At 43.5% G+C, this 13,213-nt stretch overlaps 1 protein-coding gene across 3 annotated transcripts in view; it reads right to left on the bottom strand.

Moving 5' to 3' along the window:
• Larp1 (La ribonucleoprotein 1, translational regulator) overlaps positions 1-13,213 on the bottom strand; it is an 86,242-nt gene that overhangs the window by 18,602 nt on the left and 54,427 nt on the right. For all 3 annotated transcript variants that reach the window (XM_074057062.1, XM_020169526.2, XM_074057063.1), the window contains exons 2-8: positions 5,457-5,518; positions 5,133-5,198; positions 4,080-4,254; positions 3,168-3,296; positions 2,883-3,089; positions 2,621-2,783; positions 1,627-1,771 (exon numbers count right to left, since the gene is read on the bottom strand). In XM_074057062.1, coding sequence (XP_073913163.1) covers positions 1,627-1,771; positions 2,621-2,783; positions 2,883-3,089; positions 3,168-3,296; positions 4,080-4,203 — 768 coding nt within the window. In that variant the 5' untranslated portion in view covers positions 4,204-4,254; positions 5,133-5,198; positions 5,457-5,518. The remainder of the gene's footprint in view (positions 1-1,626; positions 1,772-2,620; positions 2,784-2,882; positions 3,090-3,167; positions 3,297-4,079; positions 4,255-5,132; positions 5,199-5,456; positions 5,519-13,213) is intronic.

Raw genomic sequence — 13,213 nt, 5'->3', positions numbered from 1 at the left:
TGTTGATGCCATAAGGAATTTTTGGCATGGGGGAAGGAATAGGTACAAATAGCATCCTTGGAATTATATAAAGATCTTGTACTCCTGAATTTTAGTAGAAAGTATCAGTATAATCTCGTAACAAAAAAAATCCCTAGAAACAATGATCAACCAACAACAGCACCCCTGTAACTCACACTGTGGTATCTGAATACTGTCTCCTCAAAACAAACTAGAGCTCCTTTGAAAAAGCAGCCAATTCTAGATCTGGAGCATGAAAAGTATAAGGATGAATAAACCAGGGTCCCACTGGCCAAACATGAAACAATATGATCCAATATATTAACTAATAGATTGAAAAAAATGAATTTGAACCCACACATTTACAATACATGATGCTAAAACAAAAAGGCTGCAATCTCACTGGTCACCTTCAAAAGTTACTAGAAATCAATTCATAATTCTGTGAACTGTTAACAAAAGCAAGAGGATCAAGCACCTCCCCTTCCTGTACAACCTCTTATAACTAAACAATCAATGAGACGTTTCTTCTCTAAGAGATACTGATAAAATGTCACTAGTTTGCAATCCCTAATGAAATTATATACAATAATAATCAATAGCACCCCTTATAATGAATATATTCTAATAAAAAAGTTTTATAAAAAATAAAAATAATCAAGAGCAGCTTATATCATTAAGAGACACAAACTTATGAAATGTTATGTGCCACTTGAGAAGACACATTACTTAATAAAGCATTCTTTTTTCTTTGGTGCTAGGGATCAAATCCAGGGCCTCCAGTACTCCACCACTTGAGCTATTCCCCCAGCATTTTTGTTTGTTTTTGAGGCAGAGTTTTGCTGCTGCCTTTGCCTAGGCTGACCTTAAATTTGAGATCCTCCTGCCTCCACCTCCCAAGTAGCTGGAATTACAGGCATCTACTATCATTACCTGGCTTATAAAGCATTCTTGACAAGAGAAAAACTCTAAAACCTAAATCTGAGCATGCCTTTAGATCACCAATTTAGAACTACAGACAAACATGTTAAATGACATTTGTCCTATGGGAAATAAAATCCTATGTAAGATATACAATCAGTTTATTCAAATAATAAATTACAAGGAAAAGAGATGAAGACAATATGTGATATGTGGGCCTTATTTGGATCCTCGTCTTCACAAACTATTTAAAAAATTGGGAGGAGATAGTGGGGTGAATTTGAAACTAATGATATTTGGTGATATTAAGGAATTGTTTATTTTTAGGTGTGATGATACTGTGGTACTGAAACATCTGTGGATAAAATGTCAAGTTGTCTATGATAATCTTAAAGGCACTATGAGAGAGGAAATAAGATGAGGAGATAGATGTTATTAATTTTAATAAGACTGGGTGTAAGTTGATACTTGCAGAAGCTGGTGATGGGTTCACAATACTACTCTGTCTGCTTTTATAAATGTCTGACATTTTCTGTATTAAGAGAAAAAAAGAAAGGAGAGAAGCAGATTAGCTAAACCCTGGGGCTTTAGAAGAAGTAATTAGATGGAGTCTCTTCCAGGGCTTTCTGCCTTAGCCCAAAACTAAAGCCCCACAAGTAAGGACTTTCTTTCCCCTGCACCCTAGCCCCAAGAAGTGAGACGTACCGCAAAGATGAGAGAAATGTCAGTGGTTAGGGCCTGCACACGGTGGAAGGAAGCAATAAGAGTGATGGGAAGAAAACCATCGGCATCCATTTTCCGTCTCAAGAAGAAGTCTCTCTCTAAATTGTCCACACTGAAGTAGTATTCACTAAGTGAAGGAGAGAAGAGATGTCACTAAAGGACTGTTGCACTATTTAGGAATATGCTTTCCTTATTCTCTATCTATACTAGCAACCTCATAACCTCACACCTGTCCCATCCCTTCTCTATACAGTTTATGAGCTGAAAAGAAATGTTATCCCTTTACCACTCCCCACATTGGGTCAAATCACTTCTTCTGCCCTTCAGCCCCTTGGCATGACAAGAAAACTCCTTATCCTCCTTCAAAATCCAGTTCCAATACTGTTGTTTACTTTCTCTTAGCTTCCTAAAGCACTTCTAACACTGCTGCAATTATCTAGTTCCTTGTATGGTATGGCTCCTCCCCTGGATGGTGAGTGATTAAGAGCAAAGCTTTTGCAATCAGACAGAAATGGATTCACATCTATGCTTTGTTACTTACTAGCTGTGAGACTCTAGGCAAGTTACTGGGCCTGTTGGCTTGCCTATAAAAAATGCAGATAAAAGACCCAGCTCACAGGAATGCAGCAGTTAAAAAATTACAGGATTAAATAAGAACCTGGTCAATAGTGAGAACTCATATAGGTTTGTTAGCATTCAGACAATGCTGTCATCACAAATGGGGCACAAAAAGTAGATTTTAGTTATTTACCCTCTTTGCTAGTGATAGCTTCTAGTTTCCTTAATGTAAACATTTCACTTCTGTAATATATAACTACGAAAAGTTAGCTTAAAGGACAGGAAAAAAGCAATTTTTTGCAGCTCAGCCAGAGGATATACCCATATACCAGCACCAGAAGAGCCCCTTCAGCCCTGTTGCTGGCTACAACCATCTGGAAGGTAGCTCCTAACCTCTCACTAGCTCTTGCGTACTCACATCTGGCGCTTGATGTAGTCTTTGAGCAGTTCCTGGTCCACACTGTAAAGCTCAGTGCTGCTGACATTGTCAAAGTAGTAGGTAATGTTGTTCATGTACTTGGGGGCGCGAGGCCCCTCTGCACCATCAAACTTTCGGTAGCCAAACTGGTAGTCAAAATGGGCTATGGGGGAAATGGGTGTCATGAGGGAGAGAGGACCCCTGCCCACCACCCCTGCCGCACTCCCTTAGACACCCCGGAGCCCAAAGGGGCCTCACGTACTTCGACTGCCACCCCGTCCGCGTCCCCGTCCGCGACCACGCCCCCGTCCACGGCCACGGAAGGAAGCCCGCGCCCCACCAGCCCCATCACTCTTCACACTCGACGTCTCGTCCTGGTCATGCCAGGCAGGCTCCGGTTTGGTCTCTGGTTGCCAGGCTGGGGTGGGGGGCGCCACAGACACAGACATGTAGGTGGCAGGCTCAGACCCTATGGGGGAGAGGGGGCACTGGGTCAGGCCTGAGGTTATCCTCCATGTCCAGATGCTCTATAATGGTTGGTGCATACCTTTGATCTCCCCGCGGTTAGCAGGTACATGTCTTGGATCCTGTGGGCGAGTGGGGCGTGAGGCCAGTTTCTCTCTGGATACTTCAGGCTTCATGTCTATTTGCAATGGAACCCACTTGTGTTTATTCCCTGGGGGACAGCATGGTCATGTGAGAAAGGCTTGAGAGAGGCCCTGCTCTATCCAACTCTTCTTCTCTTGCCCTGAGCTTTAGCCCAAATCATGATCTGGTGACCTTCCTTTCCCACACATTGGACTTCTTTTTCACTTCCAAAATTAAAGGAGGACGGTGGCCCTCAGTGTGATGGAGACTCCTAATTAATTCCCACTATTGATTTCTCCAGAGTCAGAGAATTGTTTTCTGGAGTCAGACACATGGCTTCCCAAAGTAAAGAACATAACTTTCTAGGCTCCCTTAAGACACATGCCAAAGTGATTCTTATGAGATGTGAGGGCCAATTCCAGGCAGAGTACCTGAAGGGAAGAGAGTAACCCTTCCTGCTACCTAGGGTAAGTGGGAAATGTGGAGCCATCTTGGATGATGAAAGGCTAATGCCCTGCAGTAAGATAAAAGGAGTTGCCATGTAAGGCCTGGCTAACTTACACCAAGCTGTTATGTGAGAGAAATAAACTTTACCTTGCTTAAACCATTTATGTTGGATCTTAACTGGAGTAGTCAAACCTATATGCTAACCACTTCAACAGTTTTTTAGAAATTCTTAGAGCAATGTAAACTCTTGTCTTTAAGAGGAGCAGGTAGACTGACGGTTGAAGAAAAGACTGCTATCCCAATGGCCTACAGCAATCAGCCACCCATTGACCCAAACTGTTTCTTTGGCAGCCCCTTCAGAGTTCTGACTTTTCACAGTTATGGCCTGTAGAACCATTGCCCAAGTCCTGTTCCAGTCACTCACCTTTCTTCTTCTGCCCGCCTCGCTGGCAGTCCTCATCCCCATTCTTCTCTTCCCCTGATTCATCTGATTTGGTTTTTGGACTCTCCTTACTATCGCTCCCCTCTCCTTTCTCTTGTTCCTTCATGTCCTTCTTTGGAGGCAGCTTACGGGCAGGCTGAGGCTTATGGGACTGTGGCTATGGCAACATGTAACGTAACAGAGGGGAGTAAGTACAAGAGCCTCTTGGTACAGGAGGGAAGGAGCTCCCTGTCACTAGAAAGATAGGCAGAGAAGCTACTGCATGTGATGGCAGGCTGCCAGAGATGCTCTCACTGGGAAACATGGTAGCACAAGCCAGGAGGTGGGACAGATAAAACAACTTGTCTCTTCAGCCTACCTGAGTCTAAGTGACAGAGACAACCAAGAGGGGCCAAACATTACTCCCTCCAACAGGGACTATCAAGTTTTCTTGGTAGTCTATGGGGTAGAAGAGATGCTGGCCCCTGGCCTATTAGCACTGTCTCTAAAATAAGGCCTTCACCTTTACTAAAGGTGGCTAGTCTGTGAACAGGGGATTTAGGTTTAGAAAAAAAAAAGCACTGGGAGGAAGAGAACAAACCAGAAATTACCTTTCTGCTGGGGTTCAAAAGACATACAGGGCCTTTCCTTAGCTGGCGGACAGTTCTAAACCTAATACCCACTTTCCAAATTTTAGAAAATTCAAACTGCCATGATGGAAAACCTAGGCTTTGGAATACTACAACACACCTGACTTCCAATCCACACTTGGCCAGCAAGGGCTGGTCTCAGTAGCCTCACCTGTAAAATGGGAATTACGAAAGGACCTATCCCCAGTCACTAGTAGGGTGGGAAGATGAGATGATGAACATGAATAGATAATACTTGGCATTCCCTAACATAAAGCAAAGGCTCACGTGATGATAGTTTCTAGCTATTTCAATGTTACTCATTTGTATTAAGATTGGGTGTTGTTATGCTGCCTAGGCTGCCCTCAAACTTCAAACATATTTATGTAGACAGAGTTCAAACCTGCCCATCCTTCCCCACACTTACCTGCACACTCTTGTGGGCTATCTCTCCAGGTGTGGGCCAGTTGATTGCATCTCCAAAGTCACCAACCTGCAAGGCACATTCTATGAGGGCTCCAGGATAACCCTGCCTGCACCATTCAGCTCTCACCCAAGGTTCAGCTCCACTGAGATCAGAGGCAAAATCAGTTTGTCCAGTAGGATTATTCACGCTGGAAACCAGAAAAGGCCTCCCTACTATTCAGAGAAGAGTCAGAACTACCCAGCAGTCCAGAAGCAATTACTAGAACAGGAAAGAGGGGCCCTAACTTCAGTAAGTCCCTATGGGTTGCCCACCCTTATTCCTTACCTTGCTGCCTTTGCGCTGTTTAGGAGCTGCTGCTCTTACCACCTTAGCTGGTGCAGAATGTTCTGTGGGAATAGGAAAGGTAAAAGAAAACAATTACAGAGCCCGTGTGTGAGGCTCTGTACCTCACTACCAGTTCCTCACACTTACTCCATCCCTACCCCACCGAACCTGAAGGGTCCAAAGGAGGCGCCACAGTGGAAAAAGAAAAAGACATGTGCTCAAACACCAATAACAATTTTACCAGTCCTTTGCTAAAGAAACCAGGAAAGTGAGATCATGCAAAGAGTCAGCAGCCAATGGGGCTGGTAGAGTGGCACAAGTGGTAGATGATCTGCCTAGCAAGTATGAGACCCTGAGTAAATCCCATATTGGGGGGTGGAGAAACAGCCTCTAAGACTCAGCAGCCAAAACCCCAGGATCCAGACTCTAAGGTGGGAAGGACTTTATAGGATATAAATCTATACTCTCATGTACAAGGGGCATGAGGCTTGGAGAGGGAAGTCCATGACAGAATCAGTACTACAATTCAGGACTCCTAAGTCATTACAGATTCATAAAGGAAAGGTCTGAAAGATCCTTTCTGGCCTTAACCTTCTGTAAGTCTTTGTGTGAGCAGAGGAGGGCTAGTGATCTTTGGGAAGGCAAGATAAGTACAGCCAGGTACCAGTGGTTCATGCCTATAATCCTAGCTACTTGGGAGGATGAGTTCAGGAGGATCTTGGTTTGAGGCCAGTTTGGGCAAATAGTTCATGAGACCCCATCTCCAATAACCACAGCAAAATGGAATGGAGGTATGACTCACACAGCAGAGTGCCTGCTTCACAAGCATAAAGCCTTGAGTTCAAACCCCTGTCCCATCAAAAAAACAAAACAAAATAAACTCTGAGTGGGCAATAAAGAAATCCAGGAACCATATCAGTTTCTGTTTCTAAAGAAGTGGGCTCCCATTGACTCAAAGTTCCACCTTTTAAAACTTATTCTAATAATACAAATGAGACAAGAACTGTATATAACGATGTCTGTCTATAACTTCAAAAAACTGAAAATAATCTATATATCCAACTGTAAGGAACTGTCCAATTAAATTTAAGTTTATCCGTTTTTAGAGTAGTCATTAAAAAGAAAAATGATCTCTAAAAGAAAGATATAAGCCAGGTGCCGATGGCTCACGTCTATAATCCTAGCTACTCAGGAGGCAGAGATCAGGAGGATCACAGTTCAAATCCAAGCCCAGGCAAATAAGTTTGCAAGACCCTATCTCGAAAATACCTAACACAAAACAGTACTGGTAGAGTGGCTCAAGTGATAGAGTGCCTGCCTGGTAAGTGTGAGGCCTGGAGTTTGAACCCTAGTACCACACATTACACATACACACACATACACAAAATAGAAGGATACAATAAATGAGCTTACAAAACAATCCCTTTCTCAAAAAGCAAATAAAAATGTGTACATGCATGCATTCATAGCACAAACTCTGGAAGAATATTATCAGCAATGAAAATAATATATTCAGAGGGATTTTAATCTTCCTACAACACAGGCTTTTAATTTAAAAAAGAAAAAAGAATTTTTTGTAAAGGAAATGGCTCGAACAGGTTCATTCCCTTTTACACCCACTCATACTTTCCCAACAGTTTTGAAGACCAAGGGAAGGGTATCTGCCCTTTTCCTCCCCCAGAGACCCACAGGAAATGATACATCCTGGGATTCTGCTCACCCACTTTCCCCTCCACTGTTGATCAGCCATGCCAGGGCAAGAACTGCCCCCAGCTCCTGAACAGAGAAATGTGCCCAACTGGCCTCAAAAGGAATGTTCTAGTTCTTGATCAGACCCATGTTCCCTTAATGGGCAGAAAGTGTCCTTGCCTAACTCCTAATTGTGAGGCCAATGCATTCTTGGCTTCCACCCCCCCCTACAGGAGCTACTGCTCCCTCATGATTTCTGTGACCTAGGGTTATGGTACCCAGCCCACAACAACCTTCACCCTCAATGTTTTGCAGAAAATGTCAGTTCCAAGAGATCCATTCTCCTGGGACACTTGGGTTGATCTAGACAAGCCTAACACCACCTCATTCCCTGAGTAGGCTAAAGATCTTCACTTGCTTCATAGAGGTCAGGCTATGTATACCTGAGTTGTGGCTGGTAATCATTTCTCCAAGTACTTAACAGCACTCTCTGCATGCTACCAGAGAAAAGCAAGCCAAAGGGCCTACAACATCAAGTTTGTTAGCAGGAAGTTGGAAACGGAATCAAGTTTAGAGGTAAGGTGCTTTAAAGATCTTCCTTGAAAAGGTGGAGCAAAGTTTTTTGATCACTGATCTTTTTTATTTCCTCTTATTAAAGCACTTCAAATTTGAGAAGGGTTTAGATACTGCCATCACCCACCCCCAACATTTTGTTCATGCAGATCACAATGGAGTGATGAAGTAATGAACCTCTAATCTCCAGTCAGTGTGAAGGGGCCCTACAGGCACAACAAAGCCCAGCTGATTCTCTAAGTCCAGCACCAATCCTAAACTGACGAGAATGTGGCCAGTTTGATTATACACTGGAATATTATTTTTTTTAAGGATTTTTTTTTATTTTTTTAATTATTCATATGTGCATACAAGGCTTGGGTCATTTCTCCCCCCTGCCCCCACCCCCTACCTTATCACCCACCCGCCCCCTCCCTCTCCCCCTCACCCCCTCAATAACCAGCAGAAACTATTTTGCCCTTATCTCTAATTTTGTTGAAGAGAGAGTATAAGCAATAATAGGAAGGAACAAGTGTTTTTGCTGGTTGACATAAGGATAGCTATACAGGGAGTTAACTCACATTAATTTCCTGTGCGTGTGTGTTATCTTCTAGGTTAATTCTTTTTGATCTAACCTTTTCTCTAGTTCCTGGTCCCCTTTTCCTATTGGCCTCAGTTGCTTTTAAGGTATCAGCTTTAGTTTCTCTGCGTTAAGGGAAACAAATGCTAGTTAATTTTTTAGGTGTCTTACCTATCCTCACCCCTCCCTTGTGTGCTCTCGTTTTTATCATGTGCTCAAAGTCCAATCCCATTGTTGTGTCTGCCCTTGATCTAATGTCCACACATATGAGGGAGAACATACGATTTTTGGTTTTTGGGACAGGCTAACCTCACTCAGAATGATGTTCTCCAGTTCTATCCATTTACCTGCGAATGATAACATTTCGTTCTTCTTCATGGCTGCATAAAATTCCATTGTGTATAGATACCACATTTTCTTAATCCATTCGTCAGTGGTGGGGCATCTTGGCTGTTTCCATAACTTGGCTATTGTGAATAGTGCTGCAATAAACATGGGTGTGCAGGTGCCTCTGGAGTAACCTGTGTCACAGTCTTTTGGGTATATCCCCAAGAGTGGTATTGCTGGATCAAACGGTAGATCAATGTTTAGCTTTTTAAGTAGCCTCCAAGTTTTTTTCCAGAGTGGATGTACCAGTTTACATTCCCACCAACAGTGTAAGAGGGTTCCTTTTTCCCCCGCATCCTCGCCAACACTTGTTGGTGGTGGTGTTGCTGATGATGGCTATTCTAACAGGGGTGAGGTGGAATCTTAGTGTGGTTTTAATTTGCATTTCCTTTATTGCTAGAGATGGTGAGCATTTTTTCATGTGTTTTTTGGCCATTTGAATTTCTTCTTTTGAGAAAAGTTCTGTTGAGTTCACTTGCCCATTTCTTTATTGGTTCATTAGTTTTGGGAGAATTTAGTTTTTTAAGTTCCCTGTATATTCTGGTTATCAGTCCTTTGTCTGATGTATAGCTGGCAAATATTTTCTCCCACTCTGTGGGTGTTCTCTTCAGTTTAGAGACCATTTCTTTTGATGAACAGAAGCTTTTTAGTTTTATGAGGTCCCATTTATCTATGCTATCTCTTAGTTGCTGTGCTGCTGGGGTTTCATTGAGAAAGTTCTTAACTATACCTACTAACTCCAGAGTATTTCCTACTCTTTCCTGTATCAACTTTAGAGTTTGTGGTCTGATTGAAGATCCTTGATCCATTTTGAGTTAATATTGGTACAGGGTGATATACATGGATCTAGTTTCAGTACACTGGAATATTCTTAAATTAGTCCTGTATGCAGTCCCACGGACCCATGGTGCACTTTTCCTGCTATTTCCAGCAGCCTTAGACTGCCCCAAATAAGTTACAAAATGTTCATTGTAAATAGAAAACCACTTCTACCTATCACAGATCTGTTAAAACCATATGGGAACCTCTGGGAAACCCAGAAAAGTTCTGATTAGCAGCTGTCAGTGCTGCAGGAGGTGGGAAAGACGGACTAGGGTTCCAACCTGATTTTAATCACATATGCCTTTCTAGGTCTCTTCCCAGTTACCAACCATGTGCACACACTTTGAGTATGTGTGTCTGCACATGCATGCAGAAAAACAGAGGGGGTAGAGGAAAGGGAAAGAGAATATATAGGCCCAGCTGGGCTTGGCATCTGAAATCGCTCCCATTAAAACCAATATTTTGTGCAGGCACCAATCCCCACGCCCATCATCATCCCAGCCAAATTAGGGGATAAGTCCCTTCCTCCTACCTCCGCATTTTGAAACTTGTACCTGCTACTACTGATCCAAGACTAGCTCAGGAAACATCACTATCCACTTGCCCAAGAAAACAGCTGTAGAATGTTAGAATAGCAAAAAAAAAAAATGAGCACAGTTCTAATCTCTATATGTAGACAGAGAACTGAGGATGCAAAAATGGGCAAGTGGCTTTCTCAGGACCAGCTACAGATCATTTTTTCCTCTCCCAGGAAGGGAACTAGAAGTCTCCACTCCCTTGCCAATGTTCTTAACAGCTCAGCAGGAATTCCATGGGACCCATGCATCCACTGGAGGTAGGAATGGGTCAAAAACCTTGGTGTAATCTTAGGACACTTCACTGATTTTTCTAACTAGTTACCAATGAAAGGCAATAGTCCTCAGAGAAGGAAGTCAAAGTGTGGAGAGGCAGGCCCAGGATTCCAGGGGTGGGATGGCAGACACAGACCTTCCTCCTCAACTAAGACTAGCAGGTATCTGGAAAAGGAGGAAAAACGCTTTGTGCCCCACAGGACTATTGTTAGCTGACAGCAGAACTGATTCTAGCTCCGGGGCCAAAGGACCTCCTAAATGCATGCATACATTTGTTGCACACTGTCTGAATTTGGTGGAAGTGGGGGCACTTGAAGCCTTTTCCTGAAGCCTGAATGACAAACTATTTTTACTTTTAAGTGTCAAGTGTCCCTCACCACTACTGCTGAGGAAGGAAGAGGGAAAAAAGGACAGAAGGTGGGTGCTGAGGGGCATCAGGGCAGAGGAGTTAATGATCTGGATCATGGGAGCAGGGTGGTGGCTCCTCTGTAAGGTGGAGCAGCTGACCATTCAGCCTCAACTGTCTAACCCCCTGAGACTGTCTTCCCAAGCCTCAGCTTTTAAGTGTGTAACACCTCTTCATTCCAAAACTAGTAGGAAAGTCAGACAGCTCACTGATAAGCACATGGGACACTTTATTACAGACTTGGATTGGAGTCCCTACCTACTCAGCCCCTTGCAGAGCCCCTCTGAACTTAAGCCTTCTCTCTAAAAATTGATGTCAGTTACCTTGTAGGTCCACTGGAACATTTAAATGAACAGAATACTGTAAGAATGCCTAGCACACAGTAATCACTCAACAACCACTAAGTTTCACAATTCAAGTTCACAAAAGCTTAATATTTGCAAGTTAGCCTCACCCTCACAGAAAGAATGATGTTGAGAGAGAGAGAGAGAGAGAGAGAGAGAGAGAGAGAGAGAGAGAGAGATCACCAATCTCACATGAGAGAAATTTACATGAGAGAAAAACCAGAGAACACTGAAAAAATCTTAGGGATGATCTGGCTCAATTTACCCAACCCAGATTATAAATGAGTTCCTCAGCCCTCCAGACAGGAGATGGCTGGACTCCAGGGAAGTTTTCCCAGGAAAGAAGAAAAACTTCAGAACTCTGCAGTCTTAAATGAGGAAAGAAAGATAGGGGAATTTACCACAGCACACCACCCCCATGGGGGTGGGGGGGCTTTGACATAAAGCTCTGCCTTGCTATCCAAGCAAGAGGAATGAATGCATAGGGAAGTCTAGAGTTCCCTTCTAGTTGAAGAAGTCAGTAATTCAATTTTTTACTCAGCTCACAAAGGGAAGAGGGCACAGGCCTCACACAATCTCTCCAGCTTACCAAAGGAACTAAACCCCTAAGCATTTGGAACAAAGCTAGATACAAAAGTTAACAAACATTTTCTTGCTCTAGAAAGACAAGGCTGCTTATCTTCTGAAACAAAAGCTACCCTGAAGTGCCTTAGACTTCCTAGATTGCAGCATTCTTGGTTCAACAAATTAGAAACTAGTGAAGGTTTTTCAGGAAAAAGGCACACAGTGATTCAAACACATTAGGCCATGGCAAAAAGAACTGGTAAGAGGAAGGAAAATGCTGGAACTAAAACAGGGATCTCTCCAGTGGAAGGTGAGATGGGGCTGGGCTAGTTGGGAAAGCCTGCAGGACACAGAATGGGTGGCCAGAGAGGACTACTGCATATCTGGCCTAGGGGCTGCCGAGATAATGGGGGAAACTCCAGTGTTTTTACTTAGGAGCTAGTATTCTCTCCTAGGCACTGGCATCTGACAAGGCTGAGTTTAGCCTGACTGCTGGGCTTACAGGCTGTATTACGTTCACAGTCACCAGCCTGCTGCTCTTCATCACCTGGCCATGAGGTCAACCTCCTTGCACAACACCCAGATTCCAAGCATGGCAAAGTCCCTCTACTAGGTGCCTCCACTGTACTGTAACTGTCTAGTTACTTATCAGCCCCTCCAGACCGTGCATGCCCTGAGGGCAAGGACCAGGCTGCTTTCACAGCTGTAACCCCAGTACCTAGCACAGAGCCTAGCAATACAACAGATGCCTGTGAGGCCCTGGCCTCAACCCTCAGGCCTCAGCTTGAGCCCTCCCAGGGACAGAGAAACAAGTGACTTATTCACTGTTAGCTCCCAGAAAAACCCACACTTTGACTCACAGGCAACCAACCACCTGTCTGAAATCAATGATGGGGGGTGGGAAGAACATTACCTGCCACCCTCCCCAAGCCACACCTTCTTCAACTGAACTAAAGGTAATACTGTCTATATTACCTTTATTATTATTATTATTATTCTCTGTGAGGAGAGAAGACAAGAAATCAACTGCTGAGCTTTCTCATCAAGGCGGGAAAGATGCTAGCAGCATACTGGAAAGATAATATTAGCAAGTACAGATACTATGTAGTGAGTATGCCACATACGGTTCTGAACTCTGCGTGATTTTCTGAATTTTTTTATAGTTAAAATGGTAGTAAAGTTTATTAGGAAAGGAGTACACTTAAAACAGACTGCAAGAGGGTCATCTCTAGAGTGAGAATAGCCTTACTTAATTCTTAAAGTCATATAGAATTAGTTCCTTTCATTGGTCTCATTTTACAAATGAGGACAAATGTACATGGTAGGAAGGTTCTGCCAGAAAGCAGGACAGAATCTGAAGACACATATTCTGACTTTAAAACTTGTGCTCATGGAGCTGGTGGAGTGGCTCCAGTGGTAGTGATCGCCTGCCTAGCAAGCATGTGGCCGAGTTCAAACCGCAGTACTCTCCCCAGAAAAAAGAAAACAAACAAAAAAAAACCCCTGTGGTCTTAACCCACCAGGTGAAGGTAGAAGAGAAGCTAAGAGACCCAAGGTACCAC

The sequence above is a fragment of the Castor canadensis genome, chromosome 16 (genome assembly GCF_047511655.1).
Source record: "Castor canadensis chromosome 16, mCasCan1.hap1v2, whole genome shotgun sequence".
NCBI classification, from domain to species: domain Eukaryota; kingdom Metazoa; phylum Chordata; class Mammalia; order Rodentia; family Castoridae; genus Castor; species Castor canadensis.
Note: the sequence above shows the minus strand (reverse complement) of the source record. Positions and strands in the feature narration are given on the sequence as shown.